The sequence below is a fragment of the Arvicola amphibius genome, chromosome 8, assembly GCF_903992535.2.
Source record: "Arvicola amphibius chromosome 8, mArvAmp1.2, whole genome shotgun sequence".
In the NCBI taxonomy this organism is placed as follows: domain Eukaryota; kingdom Metazoa; phylum Chordata; class Mammalia; order Rodentia; family Cricetidae; genus Arvicola; species Arvicola amphibius.
In genome coordinates, this window is record NC_052054.1 from 89,779,337 (window position 1) to 89,803,120 (window position 23,784).

Sequence of the window (23,784 nt, forward strand, 5' to 3'; positions counted from 1 at the left end):
CGCGTCCCCGTCACCGCGCGCGTCGCCGCGAGGGCCCGCTCCTCCCCCGCTGCGCCCGCCCCGGGTGAGCCCCCCGTGCGCCCCCCGCTCCGGCGCGCCCCCGCAGCCGGCTCCGCCCCTCCCTGAACTGGGGGGTGGGGGGGAAGGCGCGCGCTCCTGCGGCAGCGAGTCGTGTCGCGGGCGCGCGCGCCGCCGGCCAAGCCGCAGTTAAAATGGTCCGAGGCGGGCCGGCGTCGCCCCCGCCGCGGCGCTGCGCCGTCTGACTGACTGAACCGGCCTGCCCAGCCGGCAGACCCGCTCCCTCCCTCGCGTCCCCACAGCTCGCGCCCATCGTTCTCCCGGCTCCCCGGGGCCAAGCATGTAGCCCGCGTCGGGCAATCCCGGCGGCCCGCAGCTGACGCCCTCCCTCCTTCCCCGCCCCCGCCGCCGTCGCGTGTGCCGGGTGCTCAGCGCGGGCGACCCCGCGGCGGGCAAGAGGCCCGGCCAAGCCAGCGGCCTGCCCCGCTGCCGCCGCTGCCGGAGCCCGCCCCTCGGGCCTCCTTCCCGCCCCGTCCCGCTCGCCCTCCTCGGGGGCCTTCTATATGGGCCACCTTCTCTCGAAGGAGCCGCGTAACCGCCCGAGCCAGAAGAGGCCTCGCTGCTGCAGCTGGTGTCGCCGCAGGCGCCCTCTCCTCAGACTGCCCCGCCGGACTCCGGCGAAGGCGACCTCGCAGCCCGCGGCGCCCCGGAGCCGGGACTGCTTTTTCCGCGGGCCCTGCATGCTCTGCTTCATCGTGCACAGCCCCGGCGCACCCGCCCCCGCCGGCCTAGAGGAGGAGCTGCCGCTCTCGCCGCCGCCGCCGCCGCGGGACGGGGCCTACGCCGCCACTGCCGCCGCCTCCTCGCAGCACCTGGCGCGGCGCTACGCGGCCCTGGCCGCCGAGGACTGTGCCGCCGCCGCCCGCCGCTTCCTGCTGTCCTCGGCCGCCGCCGCCGCCGCTGCCGCCGCCGCCTCCTCGTCGCCCGCGTCCTGCTGCAAGGAGTTGGGGCTGGCCGCGGCCGCCGCCGCCGCCTGGGAGCAGCAGGGCCCGGGCCTCTTCTTGGCCAGCGTGGGGCCGGTGCGCTTCCTGGGACCGTCGGCCGCCGTGCAGCTCTTCCGGGGACCGCTGCCGCCGCCGCCGCCGCAGGCCGAGTCCCCCTCGGTCCTCGAGATGGTTTGCAAGCGGAAGGGGGCCGGGGTCCCCGCCTGCACCCCCTGCAAGCAGCCCCGCTGCGGTGGCGGCGGCGGCGGCGGCGGGGGCTGCGGCGGTGGGGGCGGCGGCGGGGGAGGGCCGGCGGGGGGAGGGGCCTCGCCGCCACGGCCGCCCGATGCCGGCTGCTGCCAGGCCCCGGAGCAGCCTCCGCCGCCGCCGCCGCCGCCGCTGCCGCTCTGCCCCGCGCCCGCCTCTCCCGCCTCCGAGTGTGCCCCCATCGAGGCCGCCGGGGACGCTGTCCGAGCTGGGGGCACCGCCCCCTCGTCCACTCAGCAGCAGCAGCCTCAGCAGCAGCAGCAGCAGCAGCAGCAGCCTCAGCAGCAGCAGCAGCAGCAGCAGCCAGAAAGTGGCGACGCGGACTGTCAGGAGCCCTACGGAAACCCCTGCGACTGTCACAGGGAGCCGCCCCCCGAAATCCCAGACATCAACCAACTGCCGCCGTCCATCCTGCTTAAGGTGGGTCTGGGCGAGTGGCGCAGGGATGCTCGCTTATCTTCCCCCCCCCCCCCCTCATTCGCTCTCTCCTCCCCCCTGTGTGCAAAGGAGGGGGGTTCCCTGACAGCCGGGGGACGCCGGAAGGGGAGACTGGGAAGCCTGTGGGGCCTGAGCTTTCAGCCTAGTTTTGAAGTAGAGAAACTTGGAGTCTGCTGAATGCCTTGTAATTGCTTAGGTCTGTTATCTACAACTCGGGGTTCGTGGATTGCGTTAGCAACCCCCGGTAGAGAAACTACTCAATTTCTGTGGAGTATACGTGCATTCTTGAGCAGTTTGTATGTAGTGGGTCTCGACTTTACATCCTGGTGTTTGAAAGTTTGCAAGTTTGATAGCTGCTCCTAAGTGGCAATCACTTGTGAGGCATTTACCGTGACCCAGTCACTGTCTACGAGCTTTGTATATGGATTTCTCATGGATTTCTCAGGTTGATGCTGTGACATAAGTCCTGTTAATAACGTACTGTACGGAGAAAAACCCTGACGTTTCAGTGGTTTGGAGCAGATGGCATACATTGGTGTGCCTGGAACAGGAGTTGTTTGTTTTTTTTTTCCTCTTGCGAAGCTAACAGTCGGACTTGAAGTGGTTGATTGGTTCCTTCAAGGTCACACCCATAAACTGAAGGACACATTTGGTAACTAGGGAGTTTTGGCTAGATTGACTTGAAACAAAACAAGCCCAACCATCCTGTTGTTTATGCCGTTTTTCCTTCCTATATCTTTACCTTTCTATACAAACAAGGGTTACCACAAATCAAAAGTTCTTCCTTCTTGAGCGCTGGGTGCGTGAAGAGTTGAAGTGCCTGGTGGGAACTTTGTGTCAGAAGTAAAAGTTCCAGTTTTGTCAGTGCTGAGGACAAAGTTCGTGATAGAATTTGTATTAAGTTATTCTTTCCCCCCTTGTTTTCTGTCCTTGTTAGCACACCTCTTCCAGTGTGGATGCTGTTTAAATGAGACTAGCCAGAAATAACCTTCAGGAGAATTGGGCTACTCATGTTGTTGCTGAGGTAACTGCTATGACTTTCAGTTGTTACTGTCACATCAGTGTCCCTTATTTGATTAGACTTTCTGCACATCCATACTTCTGTGTTTGGATCAGTTTCCCTGTGACTTCGATGTTCTTGTGAACAAGACAGCAAGAGTGGGCAAGTTTACCATTCCTTGTGTCAAAGTGTAATGCTTTAATCATTATGCAGGTATATTCGTTAGAGGGGTAATTACTGTGTGTGTGTTCAGGGGATGCATTACTTCCCCGAGTCCTTTACATCACTGGCTGACAAGGATAAATAAACGATCAACAAACATTTAGTAGAAGTTTCTCTCATTGCTGTCTTCTTATTTGACAGGTGAGTGTGTAGAAGCAAACCGAGACAAACTGGGTACTTTTCTCATTTTACCCGGGCTCTTATATCACAAAGAAAAGATAATAAATTACTTATTTCTTACCTTTTTTTTTTTTTTTTTTTTGGTTTATTGTGACAGGGTCTCATTGTGTAGCTCAGGCTGGCCTCCATACTGTTGCTCATATTGCCCCAGGCATTTCAGTGCTGGGGTTACAGGCTCCACATCAAGGAGGCTAACTCTCTTATTTATCTGTTTTAGTGCTAACTGTGCCTTTTTTTTTGAAGTGCTTCCGCATTGCCAACTAAGACAGAGCTTGCTTTGCTTCAGCCCTATCCCGCCATTTCATCTTGTCTTCCAGAGGCAGAATGACCACTGGTGACACCTGAGGTTATTTTTTCTAGATCCGTACCATCCATATGTCAGCTGCTAGCTACAAGTATTGACATTTGCAATGGTTAAGTAAAACTTAAAATTCACTTTTTTAATTATGAGAGTTAGATTTCAGAAATGTGTAGTCACATGTCCTTAGTGCCTCCTCTACTGGACTGTGGTGTATAGGATGTTCCCTTTATTGCAGAAAGAGCTGTGTACACTTAAACTCCACCCCCCCCCCCATGCCCGTGTGCTGTAATTTTTGTGGCTAGTGTGATTTGGAAGTCTTTTCTTTCTGAATCATTTAGTTTCCTTCATTTTAAACTACCGCTTAGTATCCCGTAGTATCATATTGCCTTCTATTAAGAGATACATTTCTGGCTTTATTTTTTCTACTAGAACAATGTATGCAGATGTTGTCTATACATCCCTTGAAATAATTTAGAGGCTAGGTTTCAAGGAAGTGGAATTCCAGGTTAAAGAGTATGTGCTTGGCAATTTAGAAGCCTTTGGTAACAATTGGTGCTCTAAAAAAATGGAACTTCTTTCTTGAAATAGTAAGCATTCCTGAAAATCGTAATTTGATAAAACAGGAACAAGAAGTGATTGTTGAGACCCTCTAGTCACTCCCACCCCTTAATAAATAGAGAAATAGAGGAGAAATGTCTCACCCAAGGACATTTCAGCGAATGGCAGACCCTGAACTGCAGCCTAGTGTGTTTTCTGCTGTAGACAGGCTTTGAACATACTGTTATGAGAACTTGAATACTCTCTCATGGAGTTTATGGAAGGCATTCCTGAATAGGGAAGTTGTTTGCTTATTGCAGACACCTTGTAAGACATTGAGTCTGAGGCCGATTTATTACAGCATGGGGCTGTATTGTGATCTTTATCAGACATGTGAGAAGCAGAGCCTGACTCTTATAAGGTCACTCCTGGGAATAGCAGTTTTCTTTGGGCTTTGGTTTCTGGATTGTTTTGAATCAAACTAGCCTTGGATTTTGCTACTCGTTGCCTTTACAACTTCAAGCCATTCTGCATACTGAAGTCACAGCTTGCCCTTTGTATGATATAACCACTGTGAAGCAATTTTCCTGACATGTTTTCTCTTTGCATGAATGGCTACCTTGAAATACACGCTTAATACGAGAGGTACTGTTTGCTTTAGGTTTGGATTGTTACTTTGCTCTGTTAGCAAGCCTGTTCCTTTCCCAAATGGAAGCAGGAGACCTAGTCTCTCCACCACTAGAAGACCTCCTCTGCAGTCCCCTTCACTCTCATGTCAGTGGAAGGGACGTTTAGTTCAGTAGAGTTATTACCAGCAGGCTGCTTTCGTGGTCAAGGCAGTTTCATGGGAGACATTTCTCTGGCGGGAAGCCTGGAGGGTTTTAGGAAGCCAGGTTTATCATGTTTCCTTTCTGAAGTGTGCTAGGTGGTCTTAAGTTCTTAGCCTACCAGAAGTGCAGTATCCTGAAGAATTCTGACAGTTGTGTTCTATATGCTGCCAGAGCGGTTCCTTCTAGTCTTTGTTGAGCCTTAAGTTTCAGGTTGCAGAAAAGATGGGGGAGAAAGGGTGATTAAGAAGCACCCCACATTAGCATAGTAGACTCTGAAGAAGTTGCTCAACCTTCCCAGGTATCCTCCTTTATTTTTATCACCTGCCTATTAATTCCTTTTCACATTGTTAAACAAAACTAACCTAAATCCACATGTATTTAGTCAGTGGTGTGTGTATCAAAAGTGTCATTTACAAGAGACAAAACTGGAGAAGTACCAGTCAGGTGCTGTTTGGCACTTGTGAGCATGCAAAGAACAAATTAGTCCTTTAAAACTATAAAGTCAGGGCCACTGAGGTGGCTCAGCCAGTAAAAGCACTTACCACTGAGTAAGTGCTAGCTCTAATGACCTGAGTTCAGTTTTTGGGACCCACACGATAGAAGGAAAGGACTTCTCTAACCTACACACACACACACACACACACACACACACACACACACACACACACACTTGTGTACATGCACACACATTTGTGCACATACACTCTTGTGCCTATCTGCCCCACACACAAATAAATGAAATGTGAAAACAAAACATCCAGTCGTTTAAAAAGTTATACAAATGACTTATTCTCCTTGAATCCTTATTTTCTCATCTATAAAGTGAGGGGGATGAGATTAAAAATATCCATATAACTTGAAGTTGCTAGAGGGACATGCTAAGTGTAGCGTGTCCTTTCCAAAAAAAGAACAAAATTGTCCCAACTGTTTGGGGTTTAGATTTAAATAAAGGACAGATACTGGGATGCATTTATTCTCAGGAAACTCTGTTAAAGAGTCAAAGGAATAGTGGAATTCTGTAACTTGTAGGGTAGTGCTCCTGGTGTGACCTACCCAGAGGTCTAACTCAGTTTGGGACAATAAGTAAAAACCACTTGTCAGCTAAAGGCAGAGAACTTGGTAGGAAAAAACAAAATGCAATCCAAGGGAAACTCACATAATGCTGGCCTGGAGATGTAGTGCCACTCGGAGGAGTGGGAAAGGAGCTGAAAATGGAAGAAGTAGACCGTGGGAGTGAGAGAACCGTGCAGACATAATCTTTCCACACATCCTGGCTTACTGTAAAACTATGACTGTATGAAGGGCTGGCAGGAAGGAACCATCAAGGCAGCTGGAGAAATTGGCTGAGCTAGTTATCCCAGTAATTCTATCACTTGGGGGGCAGAGGTCAAAGGATCAGATTGGAGGCCAACATGATTAAGACCGTATCTTAAAAAACAAAAGACTACATTGGCTGAGCCTTTCTACCCATAAGCAGATTGAGGAGCAGGCTAGAGAGTTTTCAGCAAACTTTCCAAGACACTGAAACAGCTGTTGATACACTGATTTCCCAGAAAGCCAAGCTAAAGGACAGAAGAACAATAACCACTCAGACTCCTGCACCACAGAGACCAGAGATAAGGAACAGGTAAATTAGAAATAAAAGGTCAAAAAGTAAGATTCTATTATTGCTACCATATTACCTGAAATACTTAGTTTTGAACAGTTTTGAGATATGTGAAGAGTATAAAGAATGTGAGTCAGACTGAGGGAAAAGAAAGCAGAAGAAACTGACTCTAAGTGGCTCCAAATAGACCTTACAAAGACCTCAAAAAGACCATTATGAATGGTTCACAATGAGTAAAATAGAACAATGTGAATGAAAGAACGAAAGGAAATGTTCATACGCTTAGAGAAGAATATTGGCACATTGACTCACCTGTTGGGAAATCTCAATAATGAAGTTATGATTCTTACTCTCTTTGATGCTATTGTAGATAGAAATTGTTTAATTCTATCTTTCCAATACTAGTATCAAAAATATGTGATTATTAGCCCAGATTTTACTTTTCTCTTTGATTTATTTTGTTTAACATCATGACATCTGTGATTAGGTAACATTTTTTTTTTTTCTGAGACAGAGTTTTTCTGTGTAACAGCTCTGGCTGTCCTAGAACTCACTTTGTAGATCAGGCTGGCCTCGAACTCACAGAGATCCACCTGCCTCTTCCTCCCAAGTGCTGGGATTAAAGGCATGTGTCACCACCACCCAACTTAGATAACTTTAAAAAAATTCTGTTTTCTTTGTTTGTCTCTCTGTGTGTAACATGTATGTGCAGTCACCTGTGGAGGTCAGAAAAGGGTGTTGGGTCCAGTGGAGCTGTGAGCTGAACCGTGGTTCCCTGGAGGAACAGCAGGTGCTGGTCCATGTCTCCAGGCACTGAATGTTTTGTTCCCTTCTGGAACAGATAGTTTTATTTCTTTGCCTTGCTTCATCTGGCCTGGCCAGAAGCTCCAGGGGAGTGTTACATAGAAGTGGTAATGTGCATCTTCGTCTTGTTCCTGACCTCTTCGAGAAATCTCACAGTGCAGGTGTCACATCAGCTTGGTGGGGCCATGCGGAGCTCATTCTTCAAATTGAAAAAGCACTCGTATTTCTAGATTGTAGACTGTCTTAATCGAGAAACAGTGTTATTTTGGTAAGTGCCTTTTTTTTTTTCTTGCATGAGTTGGGACAGTTATTTTTATTTAAACTTTGATCTTATTGGTCTGGTATGTTATATGGATTTTTTTTCAGTTGTTGGCCCATCCTTTCTTAGAAAAAGGCTTTTATCCATGGTCTACGTGATCTTTTACTGTGTTGCTGGATCTAGTTTCTTAAAATCAGTTTTTATTTATTTTATGTGTATGGGTATTTTGTCTGCATCTAAGTCTGTATCACATGCATGTCTGGTGCACTCAGAGGCCTTGCAGGGGCTGGAGTTATAGATAGATGGTTGTGAGTTGCCATGTAGGTGTTGGCAATTAAACCTGGCTCCACTGAAAGAGCACCATGTTCTAACTGTTGAACCACCTCTCCAGTCACATAGTTCAGTAATTTTTTAAAAAGTTTTTTTCACCAACATTCATGACGGACTTTAGTCTATACATTTTTCCAGAAAGAAAGGTTTTGTTTTTGGTTTGTCTTTGATATCATAATAATGATGGTCTGATAAACTGAGTTAGGAAGTGCTCTGTTATTCCCAAATTTATAGAATAATTTAAGATGGTTTTTTAAAAATTCATTTTCAACCTAGTATTTTCGAAGACATTTGATTACTAGGACTCAAAGATCCTATGTTATCAATATGCAACAGGTGTCACAGACTGCAAAGCAAGCAAGCAAGCAGCAGGCTCTAGATGGTTAAATTTAGTTTCATGGCTCCACAGAACTCTTAGGTCAGAGAGTTCTCTCTTCTGGTTCTTTGGCTAGAAACATACTCCTTTTGGAGTATTAAGATTCTGCATAGCTGTCATGTTGCAGCTTGGCCACAGAGGCAGCTCTTGGGATTGAGTAGTAGGGATAAAGGAGAAGAGAAAGACAAGCGAGCACTCTTTGGCAGGCCCAGTTTCTGGGTCCTCTGGCTGGAAAGAGGACAGCCTTTTCCCTGTTGTGTCTGCTGAGCCGGTCTACACAGGTGCCACTCATTTTCATGCAGAAGAGTAAAGGGTTCAGGCAGAGACCAACCAAACAAGTAGAAAACTCAGCCCCTTCCTAGTTTTGCTTCCTCTGCATTCTATCATTTTAATTTTTAGTCTTGAGGTCGTTGCTCTCAGCTGCTGTCAATAGGTTTTACTAACAATCTCATACCTCTGTATAACCATTCATCAAGAAGACATCACAAGAATACTGGACACATTGTGAGTTGAAGGAAGTGAAAGCCAATACAGAAAACATGGGATACAGAGAAAGCAGATTAGAAGGAATTCATAGTTTGTCAATCGGTTTTTACATTTAAGTAGCTCAGGCAGGAGCTTAGCTTACTCCTTCTTTGGTATTGGAGCCACATTCATTAGATACTTACGCATATTCCGTGCTTTCCATTACACCTTTGTGGAACGCACAATGCTTGTGACAGCCATGACAGTGGTTTCCCCCAAGCTCAGGGTGTTTTTAGATGTAGTAGTGTAGCTTGTACAGGGGTAAGTTACTAAGACAAAGCTATGGCAGAAACAGTTTATATACTTATTACCTCATTTCAGACAACAGTGTGGAAACTGTCCATGCTTTCTAATTCTCGTAATTACCCTACTAGATAAATGTTATATTATTCCCATTTTAAGAATGATGTACAAGAGTTTAAGCAGTTTACCCAAGGCTACATCCATAATAAATGGTAAATCTGTGATTCAAGCCTAAAGGTAAGGGACTTGTGTTAAAAGTCTGTTTTAAAACTTGTACTTTTGTTAACATTTTTACATATGAGCCAAAGTAGAGAATAGTGAAAAATGATTAATAAAAACTCAGAGACAGATATTGAGGTTCAACCTGAAGACCAGAAAAGCAAAGCTACCAGCCACTGGCTCTTACCTCAACCTCAGTTCAAAAATGGTGATCCTGCCTCCAGGATCTTAGAATGAGACTGAGCCTGAGAGCTGTCTCCTCCCATCTTATATTTCTCTAGGGCTGGGATTAAAGGTGTGTACCACTACTGTCAGGTGTCTATGGCAAACTAGTGTGGCTACTGGGATTAAAGGTGTGTGTCATCACTGCCTCATCTGTAAGGCTGACCAGTGGGGCTCTTTTACTCTCTGATCTTCAGGCAAGCTTTATTTATTAAAATACAAATAAAATGTCACTATAGAATAGTAAATCAAACCCTTTAGATATTGTTCACCCAGAATTCAGCAATATTATGCTTGTCTTGTTTTAACTTTTCAACTTTTCAAAACATTTTCAATGAATATAAAAACACAATTTTCGATTGAATTTCTCATAAGTGCCAGAATGAAAAAGACAATAAATTGTCAATATAATTCTAATATAGAAAAGTAAAAACTAATTTCTTTTATATCATCTAATATCTGCTTGGTTTCCATTGTTATCAATTGGCTTTGAAGTGTTTCTGATAATCGGTCCAACTCAGTATCTCCTACATCCCATTGTTTGTTGACGTGTCTCCAACATCTTCAAAGACCTGCCTGAACCCTAATCCTGGCTCCAGCACTCCTTTCTTGATAGGACTTTTAAGTTCTTTTAAAGTAGGACTGCACCTTGGAGTAGTTTTATTTTTATTGCGCTACTTAAGATGTACAATGTGTATTCTATGGAATGATTTTAGATTTATGGAAAAAGTACAAAGACAATACAGCACAGAGGTTCCCCTCCTCTCTGCACTCAGTTTGTCTCCGTTATCTTTATTGATTTACATTCCAGAAGTACATTTGCCAAAACTGTGGTACCAGCATTGGTATATTACTCATAATTACAAATTAATCTTTATTTTGATTTGATCACTTTCTTAGATAATGTTCTTTCCTGTTTTATTTTGTCCAGGATCCGGCTCAGGGTTCCCACTAGTACATGTTTCTGTTTAATCTTTTCTGGACTATAACAGTTTCTCATCTTCCCTTGTTTTTTTCATGACCTTTGAACTTTTGAAGTCTCAAGCAGATGTTTTGTGGGATGTCCAGCATTAGATTTGTATCTCTCAGCATTAGGCAGGGGTTATGAGTGTCTAGGAGGTACCATGAGGTACAGTACCTCTCATATGGTTTACTTCTGAGTTTTCTTAAGTTGTGTCTAAAAGTTCTTATGCTCCCAAGGTCAGGCAAAAGCTTCAGAGGACTCATTATGTCTTTACTCCCTAGTCTTTCCTCTTCCATTAGCCTAGGCAGTTTTTAATTTGCTGTTGGCTTGTCCTTGTAATATGTTTTACTATAAGGAAAGAGAAAAATACAAACATTAGTATCATTCTGTTTTCTTTCTTTTCTCTCCTTACCTAAAAGATAGTGCCAATTCCTGTTCTTGGCCCCTCTGTCATCACACTTCTTGTTCTGTAGGATAGTCTCTGACTGACTTTGATGGTGTTCACTTGTATTCAGTATATTTTCAGTATTGTCCTTCAGTCTACAAGTTTGTCATATTGCTATGCCTTGTGAAACATTTAGCACATGCATGGTTTCTTTTGTAATTCACAGATATTTTCCAATTTGTCCCTGGATGAACGTTGCCTTTCTGCATCATTGGTGTGCAAGTACTGGCGTGACCTTTGTTTGGATTTCCAGTTCTGGAAGCAGCTGGATCTTAGCAGTCGTCAGCAGGTATGGAGATGAATTCTGTTAAAACTCTTATTTATCTTACTCAGTTGAATAAACATCTTTATTCTCTTTTCAGAAGACTGTAATCTACAATGGTATGCTTTTAAACAATTTTCCAAAAATTTAATGTTTTACACACACACACACACACACACACACACACACACACACACACACAGTGTATATATAAGTTTAATTGAAAGCTATATTTCACGGTGGAAAAGATAATTTTCTTTTTTTTATTAATTTTTTTTTTGAGCTCTACATTTTTCTCTGCTCCCCTCCCTGCCTCTCCCCTCCCCTTCAACCCTCTATTAAGGTCCCATGCTCCCAATTTACTTAGGAGATCTTGTCTTTTTCTACTTCCCATGTAGATTAGATCCATGTATGTCTCTCTTAGGGTCCTCATTATTGTCTAGGTTCTCTGGGATTGTGATTTGTGGGCTGGTTTTCTTTGCTTTATGTTTTAAAAACCACTTATGAGTGAGTATATATGATAATTGTCTTTCTGGGACTGGATTAACTCACTCAAAATGTTTTCTATATCCATTCATTTGCCTGCAAATTTCAAGATGCCATTATTTTTTTCTGCTATGAGGTACTTTGTTGTGTAAATGTACCACATTTTCTCTATTCATTGTTTGGTTGAGGGGCATTTAGGTTGTTTCCAGGTTCTGGCTATGACAAACAGTGCTGCTATGAACATAGTTGAGCACATGTCCTTGTGGCACGGTTGAGCATCCTTTGGGTATATACCTAAAAGTGGTATTGCTGGGTCTTGAGGAAGGTTGTTGCCTAATTTTCTGATAAATTGCCACACTGATATCCAAAGGGGCTGTACCAGCTTGCACTCCCACCAGCAATGCAGGAGTGTTCCCTTTACCCCATAACCTCTCCAGCATAAGTTGTCATCAGTGTTTTTGATCTTGAACATTCTTACAGTTGTTTTGATTTGCAGAGATGTTTTGATTGCCATTTCTCTGATGACTAAGGATGTTGAGCATTTCTTTAAGTGTTTTTCAGCCATTTTAGATTCCTCTGTTGAGAATTCTCTGTTTAGGTCTGTACGCCATTTTTTTTAATTGTATTATTTGTTCTTTTGATGACCAATTTCTTGAGTTCTTTGTGTATTTTGGAGATCAGACCTCTCAATGATGTGGGGTTGGTGAAGATCTTTTCTCATTCCGTAGGCTGTCGTTTTGTCTTGTTGACCGTGTCCTTTGCTTTACAGAAGCTTTTCAGTTTCAGGAGATCTCATTTATTAATTGTTTCTCTCAATGTCTGTGCTGCTGGGGTTATATTTAGGAAGTAGTCTCCTGTGCCAATGCATTTAAGTGTACTTCCCACTTTCTCTTCTATGAGGGTCAGTGTGGCTGGCTTTATGTTGAAGTCTTTGATCCATTTGGACTTGAGTCTTGTGCATGGTGATAGATATGGGTCTGTTTTCATTCTTCTACATGTTGATATCCAGTTATGCCAGCACTACTTGTTAAATATGCTTTTGTTTTTCATTTGATATTTTTGCTTATTTGTCAAAAATCAGGTGTTCAAAGGTGTGTGAATTAATATCTGGGTCTTTGATTCGGTTCTGTTGTTCTTACTGTCTGTTTTTATGCCAATATCAGGCTGTTTTCAGTACTATAGCTCTCTAGTAGAGTTTGAAGTCAGGGATTGTGATGCCTCCAGAAGTTCTTTTATTGTACAGGATTGTTTTGGCTATCCTGGGTTTTTTGCTTTTCCATATGAAGTTGAGAACTGTTATTTTAAAGTCTGTGAAGAATTTTGCTGGGCATTGCATTGAATCTGTAGATTGTTTTTGGTAACATTGTCATTTTTACTATGTTAATTTTACCTACCCAAGAGCATGGGAGACCTTTGCACTTTTTTGTGCCTTCTTTAAATTTCTTTCTTCAAAGATTTAAAGTTCTTGTCATACAAAGTCTTCCACTTGTTTGGTTAGAATTACCCTGAGATATTTTATGCTATTTGTGGCTATTGTTAAGGGTGATGTTTCTCTGATTTCTTTCTCAGCCCATTTGTCATCTGTATACAGGAGGGCTATTGATTTTTTTTTTTGAGTTAATCTTGTATCCTGCTACATTACTGAAAGTGTTTATGAGTTGGAGAAGTTCCTTGGTAGAATTTTTTCGATCGCTTATGTAAACTATCATATCATTAGCAAATAGTGAGAGTTTGACTTCTTTTCCTATTTGTATCTTCTTGATCTCCTTATTGCTTTAGTTAGGACCTCAAGAACTATACTGAATAGATATGGAGAGAGTGGACCACCTTGTCTTGTTCCTGATTTCAGTGGGATTGCTGTGAGTTTCTCTCCATTTAGTTTGATGTTGGCTGTTGGCTTGCTGTATATTGTCTTTATTATATTTAGGTATGTTCCTTGTATCCCTGATCTCTCCAAGGCCTTTATCATGAAGGGATGTTGTATTTTGTCGAAAGCTTTTTCGGCATCTAATGAGATGATCGTGTGTTTTTTATTTTTCAGTTTGTTTATATGGTGGATTACGTTGACAGATTTTCGTATGTTGAACCATCCCTGCATCTCTGTGATGAAGCCAACTTGAACATGGTGGATGATGGTTCTGATGTGTTCTTGGATTCTTTTTGCCAGTATTTTATTTAGTATTTTTACATCAACGTTCATGAGTGAGATTGGTCAGTAATTCTCTTTCTTAGTAATGTCTTTATGTGGTTTGGGTATCAGGGTAATTGTAGCGTCATAAAAAGAGTTTGGCAGTGTTCCTTCTGTTTCTATTGTGTGGAACAATTTGTGGAGTATTGGTATTAGTTCTGCTTTGAAGATCTTGTAGAATTTTGAGCTGAAACCATCTGGTCCTGGGCTTTCTTTGGTTGGGAGACTTTTGATGATTGTTTCTATTTCTTCAGCAGTTATAGGTCTATTTAATTTGCTTATCTGGTCTTGATTTAATTTTGGTAAGTGATATTTATTCAGAAAGTTGTCCATTTCCTTTAAGTTTTCCAATTTTGTGGAGTTCTGGTTTTCAAATATGGCCTGATGATTCTCTGGATTTCCTCTGTGTCTGTTGTTATATCCCCCTTTTCATTTCTGATTTGTTAATTTGGATATTCTCTCTGCTTTTGGTTAGTTTGGATAAAGGTTTGTCTATTGTGTTGATTTTCTTGAAGAACCAACTCTTTGCCACATTGATTCTTTGTGTTGTTTTCTTTGCTTCTATTTTGTTAATTTTAGCTCTCAATTTGATTATTTCCTGAGGTCTAGTTCTCTTACGTGAGTTTGCTTCTTTTTGTTCTAAAGTTTTCAGTTGTTCTGTTAATTCACTAGTGTGGGATTTTCCTAGCTTCTTTATGTAGGCATTTAGTGCTTTGAACTTTCCTATTAACACTGCTTTCAATGTGTCCCATAAATTTGGGTATGCTGTGTGGTAATTTTCATTTTTTATTTCTTGCTTGACTCATTGATGATTCAGGTGATCATTGTTTCATTTCCATGTGTTGGTGGGCTTTTTGGAATTAGTATTGCGGTTGAATTCTAGTTTTAAGCTATGGTGATCTGATAAGATACATGGGGTTATTTCATTTTTTTTTGTGTATCTGTTGAGGTTTATTTTGTATATGTGGTCAATTTTTGAGAAGGGTCCATGAGGTGCTGAGAAGAAGGTATATTCTTTTGTGTTTGGATGGAATAGTCTATAGATAAGTCCATTTGAATCATAACATCTGTTTAGTTCTCTTATTTTTATGTTCATTTTTTTGTCTGACTGACCTGTCCAGTGGTGAGAGGGGAGTGTTGAAGTCTCCCATTGTTAGTGTGTGTGGTTTAATGCATGATCTAAGCTTTAGAAGTGTTTCTTTTACATATGAGGGTGCCCTTGTATTTGGTGCATAGATATTCAGTATTGAGATTTCCTCTTGATGGATTTTTCCTATGACTAATATGAAATGTCCTTTTTTGTCTCTTTTGATTGATTTTAGTTTGAAGTCTATTTTGTTAGATATTAGGATAACTACACCATCTTGTTTCTTAGGTCCATTTGATTGGAAATTTTTTTCCCAGCCCTTTCCTCTGAGGTGATGTCTGTCTTTGAGGTTTGGTGTGGGAGGTCCTTCTGTCTATGTGCAGCTTTCATTGGTTAATGAATAAAGAAACTGCCCTGGCTTGTTGATAGGGCAGAACTTAGGTAGGCAGGGAAAATGGAACAATTCTGGGAGGAAGAAAGCAGAGTTGGAGAGACACCATGGATCCTCTGCCTGAGACAGACGCTGGTTAGAATCTTGCCAGTAAGCCACTGCCACGTGGCGATACACAGATTAATAGAAATTAAATAGAAATTAAAATGTAAGATTTAGCCAATAGGAAGCTAGAGCTAATGGGCCAAGCAGTGATTTAATTAATACAGTTTCTATGTGGTTATTTCAGGGCTAAGCTAGCCCGGTGGCCAGGACAAACAAGTGGCTCCTTGCAACAGAAGTTGAGGTGTATATTTTGTATGCAGCAGAAGGATGGATTCTGTTTTCGTATCCAATCTGTTAGCCTGTGTCTTTTTATAGGTGAGTTGAGTCCATTTATATTAAGGGATATTAATGACCAGGTATTACTATCTCCTGTTAATTTAGTTTTTGTTGATGGTGATATTAATTTGTGTTTTTTTCCCCTTCTTTGGGGTTTGCTGCTGTCAGGTCATCAGCTGTCCGTGTTTTTGTTGATGTAGCCAACTTGGGTTGGAGTTTTCCTTCTAGTACTTTCTGTAGGGCTGGGTTTGTGGCTAGGTATAGGTTAAATTTGGTTTTGTCATGAAATATCTTTTTTTGTCCTTCTATGGTGATTGAAAGTTTTTTTGGATATAGTAGTCTGGGCTGGCATCTGTGGTCTCTTTATGTCTGCATAATGCTTGACCACAATCTTCTGGCTTTCATATCTCAACTGAGAAGTCAGGTGTAACTTTGATAGGTCTGCCTTTATATGTTACTTGGCCTTTTTCCTTTGCAGCTCTTAATATTCTTTCTTTATTCTATATATTTAGTGTTTTGATTATTATGTGGCAAGTGAACTTTTTTTTTGATCCAGTCTATTTGGTGTTTTGTAAGCTTCTTGTATCTTCATAGGGATATCTTTCTTTAGGTTGGGAAAGTTTTCTTCTATGATTTTTTTAAAATATATTTTCTGTGCTTTTGAGTTGAACTTCTCCTTCTTCTATACCTATTATTCTTAGGTTTGGTCTTTTCATGGTATCCCATATTTCCTAGATATTTTGTGTTAAGCTTTTGTTAGATTTAATGTTTTCTTTACCTGATGAGTCTGTTTCCTCTATTGTTTTTTCAGTGCTTGAGATTCTCTCTTCCATCTCTTATATTCTGCTGTTTATGTTTGCATTTGTGTTTCCTGATCATTTTCTCATCATTTCTGTTTTTATAATTCCCTTGGCTTGTGTTTTCTTTATTGCCTCTATTTCAATTTTCAAGTCTTGAATAGTTTCTTTTATATGTTTGATTTCTTTTTCTTGGTTTTCTTTAAGGGATTTTTTTGCTGATGTCTTCCAATTTTTTTTTGTTTGTCTTTTCCTCCATTTCTTTCAGGGAATTTCTCATTTCCTCCTTAAGAGTCTCAAACATTCTCCTGAAGTTATTTTTTAGGTCATTTTCTTTTGCTTCATCTTTATTTGGTTGTTCAAGGCTTGCTGTTTTAGGATCTCTAGATTATTACGGGTGTTATGTTTCTCTTTGTGGTGTTGTATGTGTTCTTACCTTGTCTACTCATCTTTTCCTCTAATTGGGGCTGTCTGTGCCTCTGGCGATTAATCTTCTAGGTGCCAGTGGATCCAAGGCTCAGATGGTTGTTCCTTGTGGAACAGTCAGTGCCAGGATTCTAGTTACCATATTGGTCACTCTGTGTTCCTGGAGGCTGCTCAGTGCTCCTGGGGTTTGCTCCACTCCTGTGGAGTTTGCTGTCTTAGGCCTTTTCTGGTCTAGGTTGCTGGCTCAGACCTGTTTTTGTAAATGTCTCTGGTCTGGATCTGTTCCTGCGGAGGTCCCTGGCTTGGGGTTGGTCCTGCAAAGGTCTCTGGCTCCTATCTTCTCCTTTGGAGGTCTCAGACTTGCGTGCGCCTGGTCCCGCAGAGGACTTGGCTCAGGCCTACTCCCTCAGAGCTCCCAGACTCAGTCCTGGACCCGCAAAGGTTTCTGATTCCTGCCTACTCCCTTGGAGGTCCCAGACTGATGTGCGGGTCCTAGCTCAGGCCTAGTTCCTCAGACCTGCAGGAGTACTGGCTCAGGTCTACTTCCTCGAAGGTCACAGATTCACACCCGAACCTGCAATGGGCTCTGGCTCAGGCTCTGGCCCTGGCCCACTCGCTCAGCAGTTGCTCCTCTGTACCTGTTTCTGTGGAGTTGGCTGTCTCAGGTCTGCTCTGGGCCAGGTTGGCCCAGTCCTGCCTCCACAAACGTCCTTGGTCTGGATCCACTCCTGCTCTGTGGAGCTTGTGGTCTCAGGCCCTGGGCTAGGTCGCCTCCTCAGGCTTGTTCCAGCCTAGGTCTCTGGCCCAGTCCTGCTTCCGTAAATGTTTCTGGTCTGGATCCACTGGAAAAGATAATTTCTAATGTAGACTGGTAGCTGTGACTCTTCTCTGTGTTGTAGTCTTTTTTGTGTCTCTCTTTATCATCATCATTTCAAAACCAGGAACTTTTCCTTTAGGGAGGTTGCGTCCTAATAGTTTGATAGTAGCGAATGTTGGTACACAGGCATCTGTCCTGTGCCATGGCCTCCACAGGCTTTCACATAAGAATTCATGGCTCTCTCTTCAACTTCAGTAGGAGATGCTATTTCCTGTTTATGGATAAATAACAGTAAATTGGGCTAAAACAATCTTTTTGAAAACAGACAACTTTCCTTTTGGCAGTTTTCAAATTTCCTAATTGTTCAGTTGTTCCAGTATATTACATGGTGTCATAGATTATGAAAACAGATGAAATTTATAGTGCTGATTGCAGACAGTTTATTAGACTTTTTGGCTTCATTCTTTACATGATAGTTGGTATTTTGCATTAGAAATATATGTAAACATACAATAAAGCTATTATTTTTATTGGAATCCTAAACTGCTCTAAATTCTGAATGATATTTACCATTAGTGCATTGGGAAGTTGTTGATGACAGAAGTTTTGTTAAAAAAGAAGCAGATTTGTAACCTTTGCTAATTATTAGGGTCCGACTAACCCCACCATGCCTTATGCTGTCAAGTGCAGACTCCTAGGATGCACATGTAGTAGGCTTTCGTGAGGTGGTCTAAGCAAGTGCTGACACACCACTGGCAGTTTGTGTATGAACCACACTTTAAACAGATTGAGCAAGTTCCAGAGCATTCATATGTAAGCCTTTCTGTCTTGTCTCCTCATTGATAAGAGGCTAAGACGGCTACAGAGCTAGTTGCCTACTTGCTTGGGTTCCTGAACTATCTGTATAGCAGGAATGGTGCAAATGGAGGTCTGGCAAGTAGGAGGTGACCCCTGACCCCCTCCTAACTCAGCTCTTTCCTCTAGGCTCACACCAACCAGCTGCCAAGCTCCTCTCAGCAGACACACACAGAGGTGGCCCTGTTCATGGCTCTCACTCCCAGCACACTCAGCAGACACCCCCAGAGGTGGTTCCGTTCAGGGCTTTCACTCCCAGCACACTCAGCAGACACACACAGAGGTGGCTCCGTTCACGGCTCTCACTCCCAGCACACTCAGAAGTTAGTTTTCTCTTTCTGCATTTTAAGCTTTATCTGCATTTTCTCTTTTCCTTATTTTTGTCAAAAGAACTTGAATAGCATAACTCCAATTTCTCTTTAAATATGGCAATTGGGCTGGGAACATGTATGGCTGACATTATTTAAAATTAGGTGGCCATGTGAGTTTTTTGCCAGATGAATTTTGTTTTATTTGTATTTAGTATTAAATCTTATGAGTAAAGATTTTTTTAAAAGGACAATCCTATAGCCTTTGATGTTTTGCTACACAGTGATGCATTTTCTCAGCTATGAATTTATTACCTGCAAGGTAGTATTCTAGTAGCAGTAAAACTTGGAGTTTGCATACTGTGCTGTCATTGGATACCAAGTATAAACATTTCGTTCATGGGGCTAGAAATATGGCTCAGTTGTAGAGTGTTTGCCTGCTGTGTGCAAGACCCTATGGTCAGTTCCTTGCACCAGAAAACACAACCATGACACCCTTCCCGCAAAAAAAAAACACACCAAACTAAACCAGAAACCAATTTGTGTATCATACTAATTTATATGTAATAATTGCTTAGTTTTCAAACATTTTAAATCTCAATGTGGATTTGTCTGTAGTTTTTGGGGAGCTTGAAGGTTTAAGTGGGCCCCCAAATGATTGATTTTTAGGGGTCTAATAAAAAGTAAAATGCACATTCTCCTTGTGTTCTGATACCACATCTAGAACCAGATCCATGGAGCTTATTCCATACAACAGCCACAGACCCCATAGGTTAAGGCCTTGTAACCTGCCTGCCCTCATATGTCACTTGCAGATCCTAGGAGGCAGCCATTCTCTAGCAAACAGTGAAAGCTTGGGTGCCCGAGCTGTCACCTTGGGCTTGGTAAGAAATTCAACTGTCCAGTGAGCACAAGACAAGATTCTACTTCTGTTTTCTGATTTATAATTAAGGATACAATCAGAAACATCCCATGGAAAAGTTACAAGTCAAGATAGGGATATTCCAGTCTTTAGCCCTTCAGTATTGATGATTAACTTTTGCTGAAGAGTTTTTTATAACCTAATCTCCAGCAAACTTTTCTAACCTCCTTAGGGCGTTATAGGGATGACAGATTTACTCTCTGATCAGCTATTTAGTGTTTGTTTTCCTTACTGGAGTTTGAACCCAGGACTCTTGCATGCCAGGTAAGCATTCTTCCACTGAACTACGTCTCTAGCGCTACCTGTGTAGTCTTTATAGTGACCACACTTCATCCTGAAGCTGTAAGGAACCCCATGCTCATTCACCTCTTTACTCTGTTCAGGAAGGCTCGAAGACGCTTCTTATGAGTAACGTGACTCTGAAATAGTGGTAGATTATTTATGTTTTAATAAATAAAGCTTGCCTGAAGATCGGTTCAAAGCAGCCAGACTAGTCAGCCATATCTAGGCAGTGGTGGCACACACCTTTAACCCCAGCAGCCACACTAGTTAGCCAGAGAGGCCTGGTGGTGGTAGTGCATGCTTTTAATACCAGCATTAAAGAGGAATATAAGACTGAAGTAGACAGGTCTCATGCTGAGTCTGTCTGAGAATTCCTGGAGGCAGGGTCGCCATTTTGGACTGAGGTAGCCGTAATAGCCAGTGACTGACTGCTTTGCTTCTCTAATCTTCAGGTTGAACCCCAATATCTGTCTGGGTTTTTATTATTTGTGCTATACTCTGACACTCAAAAACTTCCAAAGGTTTTAGGAAATTGTACTGGAAACTGGGAACAAAGAAAAAGTGTGTATGTATGTATATATATGTTTTTTATACCACAGTTCCTGATATACTTTAGAAGAAAATTTTCTTTTCATTGTGTTTTCCATTCTATAATACAATTATTACTTATTCATAGAAATTGTACGAAGTAATTTTCCCCTTTGAGCAAAGTTTAATTTATTCTTTTTTTCCCTTAGGTTACTGATGAATTATTGGAAAAAATTGCATCGAGAAGTCAGAATATAATTGAAATCAACATTTCTGACTGTCGCAGTATGTCTGACACTGGCGTGTGTGTCTTAGCATTTAAGTGTCCTGGACTTCTCAGGTACACAGCCTACAGGTGTAAGCAGCTGTCCGACACCTCCATTATCGCAGTCGCCTCGCACTGCCCCTTGCTGCAGAAAGTTCACGTGGGCAACCAGGACAAGCTGACTGACGAAGGGCTCAAGCAGGTAAATGATGGCGTGCATTCAGTGCTTTCACACACCAATTACAAACCTTTTGCAGCAGCAGTTTGAATGGTTGCTGCATTACAAATGACAAGCCATCTTTTCTGTGCAGTGATGACTGTTTGCTTAGGTAGGTGGTGACGGTCAGATCTTTTAATTTTGCTGTGTTTTACACCAAGTGCCTAATGTCTGCCACCAACCATTTTATTAACTCCTTTTTAAATTTTAATTTTTCTTTTTATTTATTTATTTTTTAAGTTGATCTGTACCAGATTTTGCTTTAAGTTACAGTATTTGAATTGGGCAGAATAAGTTTTTAAAAGTTAACTTTCAATTTCCCTTTTATGTTATCAGATGGCATATTTTAAACATGGTTTAAAATACCAGTTTTTTAAAGCATAAATGGAAGTTCAAATTGAAGAGCATAAAATAAGAAAAAAATGATAATTGCGTGTATTTGGCTTAATAATTGGAATTAATTCAGCTCAATATTACACTTTTTAAAAAAAGGTTTATTTATTATGTAGTGTTCTGACAGCATGTATGCCTGCAGGCCAGAAGAAGGCACCAGATCTCATTATAGATGGTTATGAGCCACCATGTGGATGCTGAGAATTGAACTCAGGACCTCTGGAAGAGCAGTTGGTGCCCTTAACCTCTGAACCATCTCTGCAGCCTACGTTTCCTTTTTATACGCTTCCTTTTGGAATAGCATTTAACATTTCCTTACAGAGTGGCTTACTCATTCATGAAGTTGAAGTATTATATATGAATGTTTTGAAATTTGAATGAGGAGAACTTTGGGAAGACTGTCTTGAATGGAGTCTACTGAGTGTGACTACTCTCTGTGTTTATTAAAGATGTCACCAGCATGCAAGGAAGGGAGCCTGTGTCATTGCCTAGGCATGCTATGAAGTAACAGTTTTCCTATTTTAATATTTTCTGATTTCATTTCTACCTTGGATAGGGAAAGCATTTTGCAGCATTCTTTTTTTTTTTAATTTATGTGACTGAGCCTTATTTATTTATTTATTAATTATGTATACAACATTCCTTCCATGTATGCCAGAAGAGGGCACCAGATCTCATTACAGATGGCTGTGAGCCACCGTGTGGTTACTGGGAATTGAACTCAGGGCCTCTGGAAGAGCAGTCAGTGCTCTTAACCTCTGAGCCATCTCTCCAGCCCCCTACAGCATTCTTAAAATTAATTAAATTACTCTTTTCTGGAGAAATACACATTTTTATGGATGTAGCATGATTTTATTTCTTACGGGATTTCTTTTTCAGCATTTTATAGTTTACAAAGAAACTTTTTAAATGTCAGTGTATTAACAGCTAGGTTATCTTTGCATATTTAAGTGTCATGTAACACAACAGGCTTCACATTAGGAGTCTCACGGGGATGTTCTGAATAATACTTGTGAAAAAGAATAAAGTCAGTTGTGGTTGAAGCAGAGGGAAATTAGCAAGTTTTTTAAGGGACAGATTATGTTGTAACAATAAAACAATCAAATATTAAAAACTTGGCAACTTTGAAACTGATTTTGTAAATCTCTATTATGTGAGTAATTTTGAGGGTTTATAACTTGTTTTGATATTTGTTTTAGATTTTTGGTTTTTGGATTGTGAAGAAGCTTCATACAATGCAGTATTCTGATTGAAGTAGGAAAGTTGTCTATTTCCATAGCTAATTTTGTTATTGAATAATTACATAGGAATCTCATTGTGTAGAGCACCCTTTTCCCATCTTACCTGTGCTGTAGCAAGGTGTGGCCAAGGCTGGGCTGTTTATATAGGTTGCTCTGACTGACAGACTGGCGTACTAGGTTAGTAGAGAGAGAATGGATTTTATGTATACACAAACAGTTAAGGGTTTGTGTGCATTGTACCGTTGTTTCCTTTTTTTATTCTATATTATTGTGTTAAATAAATGTTGCCCTTGACCCACCTAGTGAATTAATTTTATAACCTGCTGATATTTGATAATTGTGCTGTGGAGTATATTATGGTTTAGTAAACCAATACTTTTATGATGAGCTATTCATGATTAACAGTTTTCTGTAATTATTATCTTTCCTTGAACTCAATAATTTAGCAGTTAATTGACTGTTGATTCACCTCTCACTTTTGACAATAAACTGACAAGTGGTTCAGAAATGCACACGTGCTTTTTATTGATAATGTCTTTGAACTATCCTTCATAAGTGCTACAATTTTTACTGGTTTTAGTTTTGTTTTTTTTTAAATATTTATTTATTTATTTATTTATTTATTTATTTATTATGTATACAGTATTCTGTCTGTGTGTATGCCTGCAGGCCAGAAGAGGGCACCAGACCCCATTACAGATGGTTGTGAGCCACCATGTGGTTGCTGGGAGTTGAACTCAGAACCTCTGGAAGAGCAGGCAATGCTCTTAACCACTGAGCCATCTCTCTAGCCCATTTTTACTGGTTTTAGCAAACATGAGTGTATATGGTTTTTGAGTTATTTTTTTCAAACAATTACTTAAATCATTTCAATTTAAAGGTTTAACAGATCAAGACTATGATATTTAAAATATTGAATTCAAATAAAACTTGATAATGCTTTTCAGACTATAGTGATATACTTAAAACTTTTGCTGTTTAAAAAAGTTTTTCCTCTTCGTTTAGTGTGTGTGTGTGTGTGTGTGTGTGTGTTTACATGCATATATCCACGTGCCATAGTGTACATGTAGAGGCTAGAGACACCTTTAGGTAGCTACTTCTCTCCTTATACTGTGTAGGTTCCAGGGTTCAAACTTAGGTAGTCAGGTTTAGGGGCTGGTGTCTATACC

The 23,784-nt window shown here is 41.7% G+C and overlaps 1 protein-coding gene across 2 annotated transcripts in view; it reads left to right on the plus strand.

Moving 5' to 3' along the window:
* Nucleotides 1-453: 453 nt before the first annotated feature.
* The window catches only part of Fbxl17 (F-box and leucine rich repeat protein 17), a 472,414-nt gene continuing 449,083 nt past the window's right edge, over nt 454-23,784 (plus strand). Inside the window, exons 1-3 of one of the 2 annotated variants that reach the window (XM_038340435.1) lie at nt 454-1,688; nt 10,936-11,058; nt 20,709-20,966. In XM_038340435.1, the coding sequence (XP_038196363.1) occupies nt 582-1,688; nt 10,936-11,058; nt 20,709-20,966 (1,488 nt within the window). In that variant the 5' untranslated portion in view covers nt 454-581. The remainder of the gene's footprint in view (nt 1,689-10,935; nt 11,059-20,708; nt 20,967-23,784) is intronic. The other variant, XM_038340434.1, reaches the window with a different exon arrangement.